Source organism: Nerophis lumbriciformis, linkage group LG17 (genome assembly GCF_033978685.3).
Source record: "Nerophis lumbriciformis linkage group LG17, RoL_Nlum_v2.1, whole genome shotgun sequence".
NCBI lineage: Eukaryota > Metazoa > Chordata > Actinopteri > Syngnathiformes > Syngnathidae > Nerophis > Nerophis lumbriciformis.
Genome location: NC_084564.2, coordinates 41075584 through 41097734, shown reverse-complemented (window position 1 = coordinate 41097734; position 22151 = coordinate 41075584). Strand labels below are relative to the sequence as shown.

General features: G+C 40.0%; 1 protein-coding gene across 1 annotated transcript in view; it reads right to left on the bottom strand.

Moving 5' to 3' along the window:
• cbl (Cbl proto-oncogene, E3 ubiquitin protein ligase) overlaps positions 1-22151 on the bottom strand; it is a 205467-nt gene that overhangs the window by 21148 nt on the left and 162168 nt on the right. The window contains exons 9-13 of the mRNA XM_061973246.2: positions 21035-21253; positions 17151-17282; positions 11286-11684; positions 11095-11183; positions 9460-9621 (exon numbers count right to left, since the gene is read on the bottom strand). Coding sequence (XP_061829230.1) covers positions 9460-9621; positions 11095-11183; positions 11286-11684; positions 17151-17282; positions 21035-21253 — 1001 coding nt within the window. The remainder of the gene's footprint in view (positions 1-9459; positions 9622-11094; positions 11184-11285; positions 11685-17150; positions 17283-21034; positions 21254-22151) is intronic.

The following is a 22151-nucleotide window of genomic DNA, read 5'->3' as shown; positions in this document are numbered from 1 at the left end:
GGACTCTCACACTATTATGTTAGATCCACTATGGACTGGACTCTCACAATATTATGTTAGATCCACTATGGACTGGACTCTCACACTATTATGTTAGATCCACTATGGACTGGACTCTCACACTATTATGTTAGATCCACTATGGACTGGACTCTCACACTATTATGTTAGATCCATTATGGACTGGACTCTCACACTATTATGTTAGATCCACTATGGACTGGACTCTCACACTATTATGTTAGATCCACTATGGACTGGACTCTCACAATATTATGTTAGATCCACTATGGACTGGACTCTCACAATATTATGTTAGATCCACTATGGACTGGACTCTCACACTATTATGTTAGATTCACTATGGACTGGACTCTCACAATATTATGTTAGATCCACTATGGACTGGACTCTCACAATATTATGTTAGATCCACTATGGACTGGACTCTCACACTATTATGTTAGATTCACTATGGACTGGACTCTCACAATATTATGTTAGATCCACTATGGACTGGACTCTCACACTATTATGTTAGATCCACTATGGACTGGACTCTCACAATATTATTTTAGATCCACTATGGACTGGACTCTCACACTATTATGTTAGATCCACTATGGACTGGACTCTCACACTATTATGTTAGATCCACTATGGACTGGACTCTCACACTATTATGTTAGATCCACTATGGACTGGACTCTCACACTATTATGTTAGATCCACTATGGACTGGACTCTCACACTATTATGTTAGATCCACTATGGACTGGACTCTCACAATATTATGTTAGATCCACTATGGACTGGACTCTCACAATATTATGTTAGATCCACTATGGACTGGACTCTCACACTATTATGTTAGATTCACTATGGACTGGACTCTCACACTATTATGTTAGATCCACTATGGACTGGACTCTCACAATATTATGTTAGATCCACTATGGACTGGACTCTCACACTATTATGTTAGATCCGCTATGGACTGGACTCTCACACTATTATGTTAGATCCACTATGGACTGGACTCTCACACTATTATGTTAGATCCACTATGGACTGGACTCTCACACTATTATGTTAGATCCACTATGGACTGGACTCTCACACTATTATGTTAGATCCACTATGGACTGGACTCTCACACTATTATGTTAGATCCACTATGGACTGGACTCTCACTATTATGTTAGATCCACTATGGACTGGACTCTCACACTATTATGTTAGATCCACTATGGACTGGACTCTCACTATTATGTTAGATCCACTATGGACTGGACTCTCACAATATTATGTTAGATCCACTATGGACAGGACTCTCACACTATTATGTTAGATCCACTATGGACTGGACTCTCACACTATTATGTTAGATCCACTATGGACTGGACTCTCACTATTATGTTAGATCCACTATGGACTGGACTCTCACACTATTATGTTAGATCCACTATGGACTGGACTCTCACTATTATGTTAGATCCACTATGGACTGGACACTCACACTATTATGTTAGATCCACTATGGACTGGACTCTCACACTATTATGTTAGATCCACTATGGACTGGACTCTCACACTATTATGTTAGATCCACTATGGACTGGACTCTCACACTATTATGTTAGATCCACTATGGACTGGACTCTCACACTATTATGTTAGATCCACTATGGACTGGAATCTCACTCTATTATGTTAGATCCACTATGGACTGGACTCTCACACTATTATGTTAGATCCACTATGGACTGGACTCTCACACTATTATGTTAGATCCACTATGGACTGGACTCTCACAATATTATGTTAGATCCACTATGGACTGGACTCTCACACTATTATGTTAGATCCACTATGGACTGGACTCTCACACTATTATGTTAGATCCACTATGGACTGGACTCTCACACTATTATGTTAGATCCACTATGGACTGGACTCTCACAATATTATGTTAGATCCACTATGGATTGGACTCTCACACTATTATGTTAGATCCACTATGGACTGGACTCTCACACTATTATGTTAGATCCACTATGGACTGGACTCTCACACTATTATGTTAGATTCACTATGGACTGGACTCTCACAATATTATGTTAGATCCACTATGGACTGGACTCTCACACTATTATGTTAGATCCACTATGGACTGGACTCTCACAATATTATGTTAGATCCACTATGGACTGGACTCTCACACTATTATGTTAGATCCACTATGGACTGGACTCTCACACTATTATGTTAGATCCACTATGGACTGGACTCTCACACTATTATGTTAGATCCATTATGGACTGGACTCTCACACTATTATGTTAGATCCACTATGGACTGGACTCTCACACTATTATGTTAGATCCACTATGGACTGGACTCTCACAATATTATGTTAGATCCACTATGGACTGGACTCTCACAATATTATGTTAGATCCACTATGGACTGGACTCTCACAATATTATGTTAGATCCACTATGGACTGGACTCTCACACTATTATGTTAGATCCACTATGGACTGGACTCTCACACTATTATGTTAGATCCACTATGGACTGGACTCTCACAATATTATGTTAGATCCACTATGGACTGGACTCTCACAATATTATGTTAGATCCACTATGGACTGGACTCTCACACTATTATGTTAGATTCACTATGGACTGGACTCTCACAATATTATGTTAGATCCACTATGGACTGGACTCTCACAATATTATGTTAGATCCACTATGGACTGGACTCTCACACTATTATGTTAGATTCACTATGGACTGGACTCTCACAATATTATGTTAGATCCACTATGGACTGGACTCTCACACTATTATGTTAGATCCACTATGGACTGGACTCTCACAATATTATTTTAGATCCACTATGGACTGGACTCTCACACTATTATGTTAGATCCACTATGGACTGGACTCTCACACTATTATGTTAGATCCACTATGGACTGGACTCTCACACTATTATGTTAGATCCACTATGGACTGGACTCTCACACTATTATGTTAGATCCACTATGGACTGGACTCTCACACTATTATGTTAGATCCACTATGGACTGGACTCTCACACTATTATGTTAGATCCACTATGGACTGGACTCTCACAATATTATTTTAGATCCACTATGGACTGGACTCTCACACTATTATGTTAGATCCACTATGGACTGGACTCTCACACTATTATGTTAGATCCACTATGGACTGGACTCTCACACTATTATGTTAGATCCACTATGGACTGGACTCTCACACTATTATGTTAGATCCACTATGGACTGGACTCTCACACTATTATGTTAGATCCACTATGGACTGGACTCTCACACTATTATGTTAGATCCACTATGGACTGGACTCTCACACTATTATGTTAGATCCACTATGGACTGGACTCTCACACTATTATGTTAGATCCACTATGGACTGGACTCTCACAATATTATGTTAGATCCACTATGGACTGGACTCTCACACTATTATGTTAGATCCACTATGGACTGGACTCTCACACTATTATGTTAGATCCACTATGGACTGGACTCTCACTATTATGTTAGATCCACTATGGACTGGACTCTCACTATTATGTTAGATCCACTATGGACTGGACTCTCACTATTATGTTAGATCCACTATGGACTGGACTCTCACACTATTATGTTAGATCCACTATGGACTGGACTCTCACACTATTATGTTAGATCCACTATGGACTGGACTCTCACTCTATTATGTTAGATCCACTATGGACTGGACTCTCACACTATTATGTTAGATCCACTATGGACTGGACTCTCACACTATTATGTTAGATCCACTATGGACTGGACTCTCACAATATTATGTTAGATCCACTATGGACTGGACTCTCACACTATTATGTTAGATCCACTATGGACTGGACTCTCACAATATTATGTTAGATCCACTATGGATTGGACTCTCACACTATTATGTTAGATCCACTATGGACTGGACTCTCACACTATTATGTTAGATCCACTATGGACTGGACTCTCACACTATTATGTTAGATTCACTATGGACTGGACTCTCACTATTATGTTAGATCCACTATGGACTGGACTCTCACACTATTATGTTAGATCCACTATGGACTGGACTCTCACACTATTATGTTAGATCCACTATGGACTGGACTCTCACACTATTATGTTAGATCCACTATGGACTGGACTCTCACACTATTATGTTAGATCCACTATGGACTGGACTCTCACACTATTATGTTAGATCCACTATGGACTGGACTCTCACACTATTATGTTAGATCCACTATGGACTGGACTCTCACACTATTATGTTAGATCCACTATGGACTGGACTCTCACACTATTATGTTAGATCCACTATGGACTGGACTCTCACTATTATGTTAGATCCACTATGGACTGGACTCTCACACTATTATGTTAGATCCACTATGGACTGGACTCTCACACTATTATGTTAGATCCACTATGGACTGGACTCTCACACTATTATGTTAGATCCACTATGGACTGGACTCTCACAATATTATGTTAGATCAACTATGGACTGGACTCTCACACTATTATGTTAGATCCACTATGGACTGGACTCTCACTATTATGTTAGATCCACTATGGACTGGACTCTCACTATTATGTTAGATCCACTATGGACTGGACTCTTACACTATTATGTTAGATCCACTATGGACTGGACTCTCACACTATTATGTTAGATCCACTATGGACTGGACTCTCACACTATTATGTTAGATCCACTATGGACTGGACTCTCACACTATTATGTTAGATCCACTATGGACTGGACTCTCACAATATTATGTTAGATCCACTATGGACTGGACTCTCACACTATTATGTTAGATCCACTATGGACTGGACTCTCACACTATTATGTTAGATCCACTATGGACTGGACTCTCACACTATTATGTTAGATCCACTATGGACTGGACTCTCACACTATTATGTTAGATCCACTATGGACTGGACTCTCACAATATTATGTTAGATCAACTATGGACTGGACTCTCACACTATTATGTTAGATCCACTATGGACTGGACTCTCACACTATTATGTTAGATCCACTATGGACTGGACTCTCACACTATTATGTTAGATCCACTATGGACTGGACTCTCACTCTATTATGTTAGATCCACTATGGACTGGACTCTCACACTATTATGTTAGATCCACTATGGACTGGACTCTCACTCTATTATGTTAGATCCACTATGGACTGGACTCTCACACTATTATGTTAGATCCACTATGGACTGGACTCTCACACTATTATGTTAGATCCACTATGGACTGGACTCTCACAATATTATGTTAGATCCACTATGGACTGGACTCTCACACTATTATGTTAGATCCACTATGGACTGGACTCTCACAATATTATGTTAGATCCACTATGGACTGGACTCTCACAATATTATGTTAGATCCACTATGGACTGGACTCTCACAATATTATGTTAGATCCACTATGGACTGGACTCTCACTATTATGTTAGAAGAATTATGTGTAAGTTATCACACAACTCTTATGCTAAGGCTGTTGCTATAGTTATTATCAATTGTGCTGAAGTTGTACTTTTCTATCTGTGCAAAGCGAGTCGTCTCGTATCGGTGTTTGTGTCCAGACCCGGCCTGCTGACTGCCAAGGGCGAACATCGAGTGCCGTGACGCAGACAAAGCAGAGACAAGGCGATATCACGAGTGTCAGCACATTTGCATTTCATGAATAGTCATATATTGTGTCTAACTGGGGCTGCTGAGATTACCCCCCTTCCTTCAGAAGCAGCCTCAGCGATGTAACCAGGGACCTCCCAAATAAATAGAGGAGCACGTGGGCTGTGCCTTAGAGCGTAGGTTGGAACTGTAACTAAGTGTACAGTCCAATACGTCTCTCCTCATTGAGCCAAATTTAACTCTTGTCTCTGCATGATTCCTTGCTTCTTGTCTTGTTTAATAGATGTCATCAGTGTTTGAACCGCACATTTCCCATTATAGTTGAAGACTCATGGCGGGGGAAGACACTCAAGATAACATCACTTGTGTATTACGCTGGGAACCTGTGTAGGCGCTGTTTTGATTAGCCACCTAGTTAAAATGAGATACACGAATTGATTGTAACGGAATTGATATGGAAAGGATAAAGAAGGTTATTGAAGAGATCTCAGGACCATTAATCATTTCAAACAGGTACATTTCCAAACAAAATGAAAATAGCTAAAGTTGCACCAATTTATAAGACTGGAGACAAACATCAATTTACAAACTATAGACCTGTTTCTTTACTTCCACAATTTTCTAAAATCATTGAAAAACTGTTCAATAACAGATTAGAGAGTTCCATAAATAAAAATAGAATACTCGAAGAGAACCAATATGGATACAGAGCTAATGTTTCAACTTCAATGGCTTTAATTGAAATTACAGAAGAAATTACCAATGCAATAGATAGTAAAAAATGTGCGGCAGCAGTTTTTATGGATCGAACTAAAGCATTTGACACAATTAATCACAATATTTTAATCAAAAAACTAGAACGATAAGGCATCAGAGGGTTAGTCTTAAACTGGATAAGAAGTTATCTAATGAACAGGAAACAATAGGTGAAGCTAGGCCAACACACCTCTACAACGCTAAATATATCCTGTGGTGTACCTCAGGGATCAATACTAGGACCTAAATTATTCAATCTATATATAAATGACATTTGTAAAGTTACAAAAGATTTAAAGTTAGTATTATTTGCGGATGATACAACAGCGTTTTGTTCAGGAGAGAACACACAGAAGATAATACAAATAATAACAGAAGAAATTAACAAATTAAAAAGATGGTTTGACAAAAACAGACTATTGTTGAATCTCAGTAAAACTAAAATAATGCTATTTGGTAACAGTAGAAGAGAAAGTCAAACACAAATACAAATAGACGGAATAGAAATTGAAAGAGTAAATGAAACCAAATTTCTAGGTATAATGATTGATGATAAATTGAACTGGAAATCTCAGGTAAAAAATATACAACATAAAGTAGCAAAAAACACGTCAATAATGAATAAAGCAAAACATGTTCTAGACAAAAAATCACTTCATATTCTCTACTGCTCACTAGTGTTACCATATCTGAGTTACTGTGTAGAAATATGGGGAAATAACTACAAAAGTACACTTCATTCATTAACGGTGTTACAAAAAAGATCAGTTATAATAATACATCATGTTGCATATAGAGAACACACAAACACTTTATTTATTGAATCAAAGATACTGAAATTCCACGACAAACAGCTAAAATGATACACAAAGCAAACTATAACCTGCTACTAAGGCTGAAACGACGCGTCATCGGTTACGTAAATACGTCGACGCCGTTTTTGTGCGTCGGCGCGTCGCATATTTACGTCACACTACTGTCATGGCGGAGCGCAAAGCAGACGATGCGAGCGAGGGGAAAAAAAGCACGCCAAAAGTCGTCAAAAGTGTGGGAGTATTTCAATAAACGGCCTAATAATGTTGTTGTATGCACACTGTGTCGAGCGGAAATGGCCTATCATAGCAGCACAACGGCTATGAACGAACATTTGAAAAGAAAACCCCCGACAGCGTTCTTGCCATCACCATCAACTAGTCAATCGTCCGCGTGCGTATACGTTGTCATTATTACACAAAAACATGAATGTGTCATTTGTATCTGCGTTGTAAATTCATAAACTAAAGCACCGTTTGCTCTGAGAGGCGCGTTTGGCGTGCCTGTTCAGTGTTTACAAAGACGCGCTCCTCTTTAACGCTGTGGAGAGGCGGCGGCGGCGGCGAGCGAGTGGCGAGGCGGGGCGCGCCGGGAGCGACGCCGCAAGAGACAGAGGACGACGAGCGAGCGAGGAAGAGGAGCTGAAAAGCGAGGAAAGAAAGAGAAAAGAGTTGGAAGAGAAAAGACTTTGTGTAAAATTAAAAGATTGTAAACCTGGCAAAGCCGTCTGGCGTTCAGTCTGTCGGTCCTGAAAGAACCCCACGGCACAAGACGTGTCACAAACGCTAACGTTAATTAGTTGTGCAAATACCTTTTACAACATATACTATGTACAAACGAACAATTAACTTTCACTTTAATCATACTATCATTGTTGTGTTATTAAGCAAAATAAGCAATACTTTTACTTTTGTTGAAATGTTTACACTGTACACTTTTTTGTATTGGATGTTTAGCTTTATTTTTGCACATTTTAGCAAATAAGCAATACTTTTACTTTTGTTGAAATGTTTACACTTGTTACAGAATATTTCCGTTTTGCACTTTTTTGTATTGGATGTTTAGCTTTATTTTTGCACATTTTAAAGCAAAATAAGCAATACTTTTACTTTTGAAATGCTTATACTATTCCAGAATATTAAGATTTGCACTGGATGTTTACTTTTATATTTGCACATTAAAAAGCAAATAAGCTACTTTTAATTTTGTTAAATGTTAAAAGTTTTAAATGTTTACATTGTTACAGAATATTTTGTCATGTTGTTGTCAATGTTGACTGAGTGGCCATACTTTTTTTTTTTGTAAATAAAAGCCATGCCTTTTGAAAAAACTGGCCTACATTTATTTTTTCCTCTTCATTTTAAATAAAAAAAATAATCGGTAAAAGGAAAAATAATCTATAGATTAATCGAAAAAATAATCTATAGATTAACCGATTAATCGAAAAAATAATCTATAGATTAATCGATAGAAAAATAATCGTTAGCTGCAGCCCTACCTGCTACCCAAGAATATACAACAATTCTTCTCAAAAAAAGAGGAGAAATATAATCTTAGAGAAAAATGTAATTTAAAACATTTGTACGCACGTACAACACTTAAGACCTTCAGTATATCAGTATGTGGAACTAAATGATGGAATGGATTAAGCAAAGCAATCAAACAATGTACTAATATGATCCACTTCAAGAAACTCTTCAAACTTAAAGTGTTTACAAAGTACAAAGAAGAAGAACCATGATAAACATTCTGAATGTATTTAATTCATCCATTCTTTCACTCTCAAAATAATCTTACTTATCTCATCATATGAAATATATCTTACTTCACCAATTATTATTTATTTATTTATTTTTATTGTGATTACTTATGGAGTATTTTGTGAATAAATTGAGAACAGGAAGTGAACTAAAATTTTGGCAACTGCTATGTAAAAGAAAAGGGGTAGGATTAAATAAACTCTGCTTTTTCCTACTCCTTTTCCAACATGTTGAAAAGAGAAACTGGAAATTGTGATGTATCATGTTGTATGTTTGCATGTTCGAAATAAACTCAACTCAACTCGAACGCAAGACTCCCGTAGATTGAAAGAGGCGGTGCCTTGTGTTGGCATCTGGAGGACATACCTAGGCTGAGGCTGTAGAGGTCTCGGGATTGGAGGGTTCTCTCCTATCGGCGGCGTAGTGATGGGCAACAGGAGGGGGCGAGAGGATGGGATCATGTAGTCGGACTCTTCCTCACTGTCGTGGGCCTCCTCGGCTGCCAGTGGCCTTAGCGCTGAAGGCGGCCTGGGAGGAAAGTTCAAATATTTTTAATTGAGATTCAAAACCAGAATTTTCTTGCAGCAAGGCTGCAGTGCTCATCACGGATACATGCCAGTGTTTCCCACACATTCATTTATTTGTGGCGGCCCGCCACGAAAGAATTACGTCCGCCACAAATGGATTTTTCGGCTTTTGACTCGCTCGACCGCTCATAAAAGCAATGGGACTCTGTCTGTGAATGTAGCTTGTAGTTACAACTCCGGTGCAGTAGGTGGCGGTAGCCTACAATGCATTGTAACTCCGCCAATAGCACTTAATTCACCTGGTGGGCCAGAAGAAGAAGAAGAAGAAGAAGAAGAAGAAGACGACGGAGTAAAAGAACGGACCGGCCGGATCAAAATACGAGGGTAATATACCGTATTTTCCGCACTATAAGGCGCACCTAAAAACCACAAATTTTCTCAATAGCTGACAGTGCGCCTTATAACCCGGTGCGCTTTATATATGGATAAATATTAAGATTCATTTTCATAAAGTTTCGGTCTCGTAACTACGGTAAACAGCCGCCATCTTTTTTCCCGGTAGAACAGGAAGCGCTTCTTCTTCTACGCAAGCAACCGCCAAGGTAAGCACCCGCCCCCATAGAACAGGAAGCGCTTCTTCTTCTACTGTAAGCAACCACCCGCCCGCGTAGAAGAAGAAAAAGCGCGCGGATATTACCGTACATTTCCTTTGTGTTGTTTACATCTGTAAAGACCACAAAATGGCTCCTACTAAACGACAGGGATCCGGTTCATGAAAAGACGCAATCTCTCCATCCGCACACGGATTACTATTTCACAGCAACTGATATTCCTGTGAACCGCACTGTGGATACAACGGGAGCACGTACGGTGAATATTCGCACCACAGGGAATGAGAAGTCATCCTTCACTGTGGTTCTAGCTTGCCATGCTAATGGCCAGAAACTTCCACCCATGGTGATATTCAAAAGGAAGACCTTGCCAAAAGAGACCTTTCCAGCCGGCGTCATCATAAAAGCTAACTCGAAGGGATGGATGAAGAAAAGATGAGCGAGTGGTTAAGGTAAGTTTAAGTTTACGCGAAGAGGCCGGGTGGCTTTTTTCACGCAGCTCCGTCCATGTTGATATACGACTCCATGCGCGCCCACATCACGCTGGTTTTTAATATATTATTAAAGTTTGACTGACCTATCTGACTGTTTTTTTGACATTCCTTTAGCGCAGTTAGATGCGGCTTATAACACGGGGCGGCTTATAGGTGGACAAAGTTTTGAAATATGCCGTTCATTGAAGGCGCGGCTTATAACCCAGGGCGCCTTATGGTGCGGAAAATACGGTATATTCCAACTCTGCGTTCTTCTTGGTCATGGCCGCTGCCACCGCCATCCCCCGCCCCCCGACCACACCACCACAAATAGATGCCTGCCCTGTGGGAAACACTGCATGCTGTCCTCTAACATATGAATCAAAATACCTGCTTGCCAGGGAGTAGATGGCATTGGCAGAAGATGACGGCTTGACTTTGTTGTTGTCGTAGTCCTGACCCACCACCGACGAAAAGTTCTAAAAGGGAAGGAATACCAAGAAAAGGGACCAGAATCAACAACAGATTGTGACATAAAAAAAACAGGTTAAAAATGTGGGTTTGGTTTGCTTCATGCTGACCAGCTGATGGTCCAAACTCGTGGAGTTGTTCTTCTGTGGGTCCGTGCGCATGTCCAGAGCCGAGGGCAGGGCCAGAGGGAGGGAGTGTCGGTTGGAGAGCTCCCTGACACCTGCACGAAGATCCACAATAGAGACCTGACTGGACATAGAAGAGGAGGCGGATGACGAGGAGGAGGAGGAAGTCAGGGCTTTTAGGACGGGCCGGGAGCTCCAGTCGGCAGGCGGCCGGTTCGGGGGCGCCGGCGGGAGTTCGCAGGGCGTGCACGGCAAGGGCCGCCTCTGCACGCGTGCCTCCGAGCACGGCATGGCTGAGTGAGGGCGGTCGGGGGGCGGGGGCGGGGGGAGATCCCTCAGTGCTGGGGGGAGAGGGAGTGGCTTGTCTTTGTGATGAGACGCTACCTAGAGACAAGAGCCCAATGGGTTAGTTGGAAGCAGAGACGCTGATCAACTCATGTTAAACCTCATTTTTTACTTTGACTTGGGAGTGCATGAGGAAGTGAAAAGGAAAATGTATCTCTCTGACCACATTGCCAAGAAAATTGACAATTGTGTGTCCATAGTGGATCTAACATAATAGTGAGAGTCCAGTCCATAGTGGATCTAACATAATAGTGAGAGAGTCCAGTCCATAGTGGATCTAACATAATAGTGTGAGAGTCCAGTCCATAGTGGATCTAACATAATAGTGTAAGAGTCCAGTCCATAGTGGATCTAACATAATAGTGAGAGTCCAGTCCATAGTGGATCTAACATAATAGTGTGAGAGTCCAGTCCATAGTGGATCTAACATAATAGTGTGAGAGTCCAGTCCATAGTGGATCTAACATAATAGTGAGAGTCCAGTCCATAGTGGATCTAACAAAAATAGTGAGAGTCCAGTCCATAGTGGATCTAACATAATAGTGTGAGAGTCCAGTCCATAGTGGATCTAGCATAATAGTGAGAGTCCAGTCCATAGTGGATCTAACATAATAGTGTAAGAGTCCAGTCCATAGTGGATCTAACATAATAGTGAGAGTCCAGTCCATAGTGGATCTAACATAATAGTGTGAGAGTCCAGTCCATAGTGGATCTAACATAATAGTGTGAGAGTCCAGTCCATAGTGGATCTAACATAATAGTGAGAGTCCAGTCCATAGTGGATCTAACAAAAATAGTGAGAGTCCAGTCCATAGTGGATCTAACATAATAGTGTGAGAGTCCAGTCCATAGTGGATCTAGCATAATAGTGAGAGTCCAGTCCATAGTGGATCGAACATAATAGTGTGAGAGTCCAGTCCATAGTGGATCTAACATAATAGTGAGAGAGTCCAGTCCATAGTGGATCTAACATTGTGAGAGTCCAGTCCATAGTGGATCTAACATAATAGTGAGAGTCCAGTCCATAGTGGATCCAACATAATAGTGAGAGAGTCCAGTCCATAGTGGATCTAACATTGTGAGAGTCCAGTCCATAGTGGATCTAACATAATAGTGAGAGTCCAGTCCATAGTGGATCTAACATAATAGTGTGAGAGTCCAGTCCATAGTGGATCTAACATAATAGTGTGAGAGTCCAGTCCATAGTGGATCTAACATAATAGTGTGAGAGTCCAGTCCATAGTGGATCTAACATAATAGTGTGAGAGTCCAGTCCATAGTGGATCTAACATAATAGTGTGAGAGTCCAGTCCATAGTGGATCTAACATAATAGTGAGAGTCCAGTCCATAGTGGATCTAACATAATAGTGTAAGAGTCCAGTTCATAGTGGATCTAACATAATAGTGTAAGAGTCCAGTCCATAGTGGATCTAACATAATAGTGAGAGTCCAGTCCATAGTGGATCTAACATAATAGTGTGAGAGTCCAGTCCATAGTGGATCTAACATAATAGTGAGAGTCCAGTCCAGAGTGGATCTAACATAATAGTGTGAGAGTCCAGTCCATAGTGGATCTAACATAATAGTGAGAGTCCAGTCCATAGTGGATCTAACATAATAGTGTGAGAGTCCAGTCCATATTGGATCTAACATAATAGTGTGAGAGTCCAGTCCATAGTGGATCTAACATAATAGTGTGAGAGTCCAGTCCATAGAGGATCTAACATAATAGTGTGAGAGTCCAGTCCATAGTGGATCTAACATTGTGAGAGTCCAGTCCATAGTGGATCTAACATAATAATGAGAGTCCAGTCCATAGTGGATATAACATAATAGTGAGAGAGTCCAGTCCATAGTGGATCTAACATTGTGAGAGTCCAGTCCATAGTGGATCTAACATAAGTGTGAGAGTACAGTCCATAGTGGACCTAACATAATAGTGAGAGTCCAGTCCATAGTGGATCTAACATAATAGTGAGAGTCCAGTCCATAGTGGATCTAACATAATAGTGTGAGAGTCCAGTCCATAGTGGATCTAACATAATAGTGTGAGAGTCCAGTCCATAGTGGATCTAACATAATAGTGTGAGAGTCCAGTCCATAGTGGATCTAACATAATAGTGTGAGAGTCCAGTCCATAGTGGATCTAACATAATAGTGTGAGAGTCCAGTCCATAGTGGATCTAACATAATAGTGTGAGAGTCCAGTCCATAGTGGATCTAACATAATAGTGTGAGAGTCCAGTCCATAGTGGATCTAACATAATATTGTGAGAGTCCAGTCCATATTGGATCTAACATAATAGTGAGAGTCCAGTCCATTGTGGATCTAGTTAATAGTGTGAGAGTCCAGTCCATAGTGGATCTAACATAATAGTGTGAGAGTCCAGTCCATAGTGGATCTAACATAATAGTGTGAGAGTCCAGTCCATAGTGGATCTAACATAATAGTGAGAGTCCAGTCCATAGTGGATCTAACATAATAGTGAGAGTCCAGTCCATAGTGGATCTAACATAATAGTGAGAGTCCAGTCCATAGTGGATCTAACATAATAGTGAGAGTCCAGTCCATAGTGGATCTAACATAATAGTGAGAGTCCAGTCCATAGTGGATCTAACATAATAGTGAGAGAGTCCAGTCCACAGTGGATCTAACATTGTGAGAGTCCAGTCCATAGTGGATCTAACATAATAGTGAGAGTCCAGTTCATAGTGGATCTAACATAATAGTGAGAGTCCAGTCCATAGTGGATCTAACATAATAGTGTGAGAGTCCAGTCCATAGTGGATCTAACATAATAGTGTGAGAGTCCAGTCCATAGTGGATCTAACATAATAGTGAGAGTCCAGTCCATAGTGGATCGAACATAATAGTGAGAGAGTCCAGTCCATAGTGGATCTAACATTGTGAGAGTCCAGTCCATGGTGGATCTAACATAATAGTGAGAGAGTCCAGTCCATAGTGGATATAACATAATAGTGTGAGAGTCCAGTCCATAGTGGATCTAACATAATAGTGAGAGTCCAGTCCATAGTGGATCTAACATAATAGTGAGAGTCCAGTCCATAGTGGATCTAACATTGTGAGAGTCCAGTCCATAGTGGATCTAACATAATAGTGAGAGTCCAGTCCATAGTGGATCCAACATAATAGTGAGAGTCCAGTCCATAGTGGATCTAACATAATAGTGTGAGAGTCCAGTCCATAGTGGATCTAACATAATAGTGTGAGAGTCCAGTCCATAGTGGATCTAACATAATAGTGTGAGAGTCCAGTCCATAGTGGATCTAACATAATAGTGTGAGTCCAGTCCATAGTGGATCTAACATAATAGTGAGAGTCCAGTCCATAGTGGATCTAACATAATAGTGAGAGTCCAGTCCATAGTGGATCTAACATAATAGTGAGAGAGTCCAGTCCATAGTGGATCTAACATAATAGCGTGAGAGTCCAGTCCATAGTGGATCTAGTTAATAGTGTGAGAGTCCAGTCCATAGTGGATCTAACATAATAGGGTGAGAGTCCAGTCCATAGTGGATCTAGTTAATAGTGTGAGAGTCCAGTCCATAGTGGATCAAACATAATAGTGTGAGAGTCCAGTCCATAGTGGATCTAACATAATAGTGAGAGTCCAGTCCATCGTGGATCTAACATAATAGTGTGAGAGTCCAGTCCATAGTGGATCTAACATAATAGTGTGAGTCCAGTCCATAGTGGATCTAACATAATAGTGAGAGTCCAGTCCATAGTGGATCTAACATAATAGTGAGAGTCCAGTCCATAGTGGATCTAACATAATAGTGAGAGAGTCCAGTCCATAGTGGATCTAACATAATAGCGTGAGAGTCCAGTCCATAGTGGATCTAGTTAATAGTGTGAGAGTCCAGTCCATAGTGGATCTAACATAATAGGGTGAGAGTCCAGTCCATAGTGGATCTAGTTAATAGTGTGAGAGTCCAGTCCATAGTGGATCAAACATAATAGTGTGAGAGTCCAGTCCATAGTGGATCTAACATAATAGTGAGAGTCCAGTCCATCGTGGATCTAACATAATAGTGTGAGAGTCCAGTCCATAGTGGATCTAACATAATAGTGAGAGTCCAGTCCATAGTGGATCTAACATAATAGTGAGAGTCCAGTCCAGAGTGGATCTAACATAATAGTGTGAGAGTCCAGTCCATAGTGGATCTAACATAATAGTGAGAGTCCAGTCCATAGTGGATCTAACATAATAGTGTGAGAGTCCAGTCCATAGTGGATCTAACATAATAGTGTGAGAGTCCAGTCCATAGTGGATCTAACATAATAGTGTGAGAGTCCAGTCCATAGTGGATCTAACATAATAGTGTGAGAGTCCAGTCCATAGTGGATCTAACATAATAGTGTGAGAGTCCAGTCCATAGTGGATCTAACATAATAGTGTGAGAGTCCAGTCCATAGGGGATCTAACATAATAGTGTGAGAGTCCAGTCCATAGTGGATCTAACATAATAGTGTGAGAGTCCAGTCCATAGTGGATCTAACATAATAGTGAGAGTCCAGTCCATAGTGGATCTAACATAATAGTGTGAGAGTCCAGTCCATAGTGGATCTAACATAATAGTGTGAGAGTCCAGTCCATAGTGGATCTAACATAATAGTGTGAGAGTCCAGTCCATAGTGGATCTAACATAATAGTGTGAGAGTCCAGTTCATAGTGGATGTAACATAATAGTGAGAGAGTCCAGTCCATAGTGGATCTAACATAATAGTGAGAGTCCAGTCCATAGTGGATCTAACATAATAGTGTGAGAGTCCAGTCCATAGTGTATCTAACATAATAGTGAGAGAGTCCAGTCCATAGTGGATCTAACATAATAGTGTGAGAGTCCAGTCCATAGTGGATCTAACATAATAGTGAGAGTTGATGATGAATGAACAAAAATGTGCCTTGGCTCCAAAAAGGTTGAAAAAGACTGGCATAAACATTATGCTTCTAAAAAATACTGCTCAGTTTTGACAACTTACATGCAGTTTCTTCCACCAAGCTTGCCATATAGTCATAGATATTTGATCTTATATCTACACTCAATTCTTCCTTTTAGACAATGTAGTTATTCATGAACTAACAGAAGCCATGGAAGTTGAGTATGTTTAATATATGAAGCAGCACTCGGGGGGAAAGTGTCGGCCTGTTTGCATGAACAACTGCCACACAGGAACAGAACGCGCCCACTTCCTCTACACTTACTGATGTCATTGGTTAGCTGAAACCTTTGCAATATGAGTCATTTCCTCAACACCTACTATCTCTGTCTGCCATACTCACAAGTATAACGAGGGGGGGTTGCTCTATTTACAAGTCTAACAGTGGGCCAAACGGTTGGGCATGAATTATGTTTTCCAAACAATAATATTAAAAGGATTTGCATTTTGAATGTTTACCGTGACTTTCCATACATCCAAGTACAGTAACTTAGTGGTTGAGACTGAATCAAGAAGCGCATTGGCCTGCTGGACTCACCTTATTAGTGACTCCAGGACTGGAAGCGCCAGGCAGGTTGGGGGGTCTGTGTGTAAGCAGGTCTAGTCTGGGCGGCACAGGTGGAAGGGAGGAGTGAGGAGCTATGGACATTGGCGATGGGGGGCGTTCTACCTGCAGCACACACAACATTAAAAGGTCAACATAATGGAGAACACACATTTCATAATACTGCCAGACAGAAAAAACTGTTACCGCTTCCTCAAAGTGGATGACAGGACATAAAACTACAGCACTCTTTATATAAGTAAGTTTGTACAATTTCTGGTAAATGCCAGCGGTGTGGACTCGAGTCACAAGACTTGGACTCGAATCATGAATTTGATGACTTTAGACTGGACTTGACAAAATGTAAAGAGACTTGCAACTGGACTTGGACTTTAACATCAATGACTTGTGACTTCACTTGGACTTGAGCCTTTTGACTTGCTACTTTCCCCAAAACCCAAAGATGAAAAAGTTATTCAGGAGCGCTCCGTATCTTTCATTGTGTACGTGTGTGCTCTCAGTACAACATCCAATCAAATTACATCCACGTGGTTTTCACCCCACAGCTCTCATCCAATCAAATTGCAGGACAACCAACGAAGAAGAGCTGTTATGTTTTTCATGTGTACGCACACATCAACACACATACAGTATGAGATGAGATCAATGAGATAAGGTAAGAACAGGATAGAAACTGCTGTGGAACTAGTTACAATGCAATATGCCATGGAAATACAATGTTTACACTTTTGTGCAAATAAGTACAGTTGCACTTGACTATCATTTTTAATCCACTTTGTATCCTTTTTATGATGTTGCCCCTGTTTTAATAGAATTGTTGTTTTACTTTACCTATGTTTTGTACAGCGCTTTGTGATTTTATCTGTGAAAAGCGCTTTATAAATAAAATGTACTTACTTACAACCAGGACTAAACTAATCTGGTTTAAATGAATCCACACTAATCCAGTTGCTGTCTGAGATGTCACTTAATTTCAGGTCAACTAGTTCCAGACTACAAAGTCTCAACACTAAGGTAATCAACGACTTTGCACATTGTGCAAAAGGTAAGGGGCGTTGAAAACCTGGGATGGAGTCTTTTAATATACATTTTAACGGCGTGTATGTGTGTGAAACTGGATTTTGACTCCTAATCTAGAATGGAGAAAGGAAAGTTAATTGTTGAGGAACATCAATTAAAACAAGAAGAAACATTTAAATCAAATAATTTCAAAGTAAAGGAAAAAGGTGTGGAGGTTCCCTTCACTGAGTTAAATTAAAACTTTGTTTGCAGCAAACTAATTATTTCAACTGCATTGTCTTTGGGTATAAGAACATGTGTATCATCCAATTTATTCAAAAAGTTTCCTCTGTCTTTTAACAATCATCTTTCTGGTCTTTTAGTATGATTTGGGTCAGGGGCTCGTAACCTTTTGACCTTATTTGACCAACTTTCCCCGTATAGTTGAACCCGGGGCCCACTCAAATATGAACACTCAATTATGATTCTTACACTTAATTCATCATATCATCATAATATTATTAATATGTACATATATACTCAACCTACTTTCATTTAACAGGATACACCTTGTCAAATGATATAAAACAAATCACAAGGATTATTATCAACGTTTAGATCAGGATGATTACAAAAATAAATATTAATCAAATATACTATAAAAAAGGGACTTACAATTACACAGCACTAAAATAAATTCTAAGTAAATTAATAATAATATTTATTTTCCTAAATAAACGGTCAACAAAATTTAAGTGCCAATAGAAATACAGCTTCGCCATTTTAGTCATAATTTCTGCACTTAAGAAACCTCTCTGTGACTTAAGCTCCAGACTTCTTCAAATTGCAGGACAACCAACGAAGAAGAGCTGTCAAACAACGCGCCAGTGAGAAAAAATTTATACCAAAGATAGTTTCGTTTGGGTATAAAAACTACGACTTGGTCAACAAAAAAGGAGTTGCAGTATGCAAAACATGCGGTTCGAAGATTACAGACGGAGACGCAACAACTTCCAACTTCGTTCGACATTTGAACTTGCACAAAAAAGGGTAAGTTTTGAATGTTTTATTGGCTAAGTAACGTAACTTTTATTTGCCAAGTAGTTACATCAGTGAGGCTGTAAACTCACTGCTAACGTTGTAACGTTATTGCAAACACGGCAATCTGTTGCGTCCACTGCAGTTCACTACCTTATACATACTTTTTAAGTGATTTTTTTTAAGCAGGGTTGCATGAGGTGCCTATACATAACGTTACGTTAGTCCACATATCACACACAGTAACGTTAGACAATGTATCACACACAGTAACGTTAGTCAATGTATCACACACAGTAACATAACATTAGTCCATGTATCACACACAGTAACATAACATTAGTCCATGTATCACACACAGTAACGTTAGTCAATGTATCACACACAGTAACATAACATTAGTCCATGTATCACACACAGTAACATAACATTAGTCCATGTATCACACACAGTAACGTTAAGTCAATGTATCACACACAGTAACATAACATTAGTCCATGTATCACACACAGTAACATAACATTAGTCCATGTATCACACACAGTAACGTTGGTCAATGTATCACACACAGTAACGTAACGTTAGTCCATGTATCACACACAGTAACGTAACGTTAGTCAATGTATCACACACAGTAAAGTTAGACAATGTATCACACACAGTAACGTAACGTTAGTCAATGTATCACACACAGTAACGTAACGTTAGACGGCGGTCAGCAGCACCGCATATTTTAGCCACCTACAAAAAGACAAACATAGTCAAATAAAGGTCAGTTAAAATGTATACAATATTAAGAATATGTGTACATACTGCATAGGGCCCTGACATCGAAAAAGTACAACTCTGTTCATTGTTATGTTCATGTATTTGTTATGTTTTTCATGTGTACGCACACATCAACACACATACAGTATGAGATGAGATCAATGAGATAAGGTAAGACCAGGATAGAAACTGCTGTGGAACTAGTTACAATGCAATATGCCATGGAAATATAATGTTAACACTTTAGTGCAAATAAGTACAGTTACACTTGTTTTTTCAAATGTGTTTATTCTGTAAAGGAATGAGTTAAATGTTTAAAATGACTGCTTAATAGTGCTATTAGGAAGTGCAATGTCAGCACTATTTTTTTCCCCTGCAATTTCAAATGCACTTGTTTTAATAAATAAATACAGCGTTTTAGAAGCATACACAATCTGTGTAAATATATTAGTCTGTGGTTGAGACTTTCAAGTCTTGACTCGAGACTTGCCTGTCTTGACTCGGGACTTGAGGGCAAAGACTTGAGACTTACTTATGACTTGCAAAACAATGACTTGTTCCCACCTCTGGTAAATGCCAATTGACATTATAATATTGCAGCCTGGTTACAATGTCATTCAGAAGAGCTGCCTCTATAGTAGGGAGGAAAATATTTATCCCTGCCCAGACCAACTTTAATGTCCAAGATGTGTAATGTGTTGAAACTTTGGGATAGGTGTTGATTTTTCTGAGGATGTAATGGAACAACTGTGACTCACTTTGCGTCAACACGCCAAACATATGGAAAAAAAAGAGAAAGTTGAGCACATTTAAGTGTGTTTATCTTGCACACCTCCACTATGCAGAGGCACATAAAGTATGTGTGTAATCAAGTGACTGGCACAAAAAGAAACAAAGACAGAGATGAAAGACGTCAGATAGGAATTGTGAGTTTTACGTGATGTAAAAAGGGTCAGAAACATCCTTCAGGTGCTCCTCGGAGAAACAAACCTTCAGAGTATGCCAAAGAATGTACTTGGAAAAACCAGGCATCCCCCCCACACCCATCTCACCTTTGTACAAGCGAGTTTGCTCATCATAAGGTGAGGGTCTTCGAGCCGGTCGTCGTCGTCGTCGTCATAGCTGGGCGACGGCGCTCCCTCGGCTCCGAACATGCCCCTGCAAGAGCCCCCGCTGTTGTCCTTGGGGTCAAAGGGATCCACCACGATGGGCTCGGTACCTTTAATCTCGCAGCGGCAGAATGGGCAGCCCGTGCCTTGACCCTCCGATTCCTGGACCAATTGCACAAGTGGTGAGTAAACTTAGCCTTTTTTTTATTTTTACATACTTAGCAACTATAGGGGTGTAACGATACATGCATTTGTAATCTGATATCAAACCTAGTTTAAGTGATAGACAGGAAGTGTAACTGCCTCACAATTGTTGCGTCTGACCAGTCTTCCTTTCATTAAAGTCACTGGTCAATCCCAAGTTCTTTCAGATGACATATATGTTGAGTAAGAAGGACCATCAAGACAGAATAGGAATATTATCAAGTTTTACTAAAGCTTTAGGAGACCAGTTCTTCAGTGCGCTGATACCAGCAATCAGAAGAGGTCTGAAAATCAAACGGGAGGAGACAACTTATTGAATACGAAAACAGCCCCCTCCCTGCCCAGAAAGGAAACAGCCTCATTGTTCTAATACAGATAAGGTAAAAAGGGAGTATGCTATACTCCCACATTCCAACCGCTTCAAGGTAAAGCACAGAGTTTACTTGCGGACATAAGATACAAGCAAAAAGAGTACACATGGGAAAATATTAGCTGCTTTAAACATGATTATGAATAAAGAAAGAACTCTTAAATATATATGCATTCTCAAGCATCTACTCCCTAAACACATAAGTCTGGTTTCGCATTCAGGGCATAAATACAAGACTTGCCAGAAATGCCAGACTTTAGACCGGAGCACCCAGAAATAGCCCGTATCACCCCCGTTTTATCCAGTCTTCATTGGCTTCCCGTTAAATTCCGCATTGAGTTTAACATTTTAGTCCTGACATTACCATACCTGCCAACTTTTGAAATCAGAAAAACCAGGCAAAGTCCTGGTGGGGGGTTCAGGCCGACGCAAAATGATTATTAGCATTTAGACAGGTTAAAATGTTGCTAAAACCATCACTTTTCT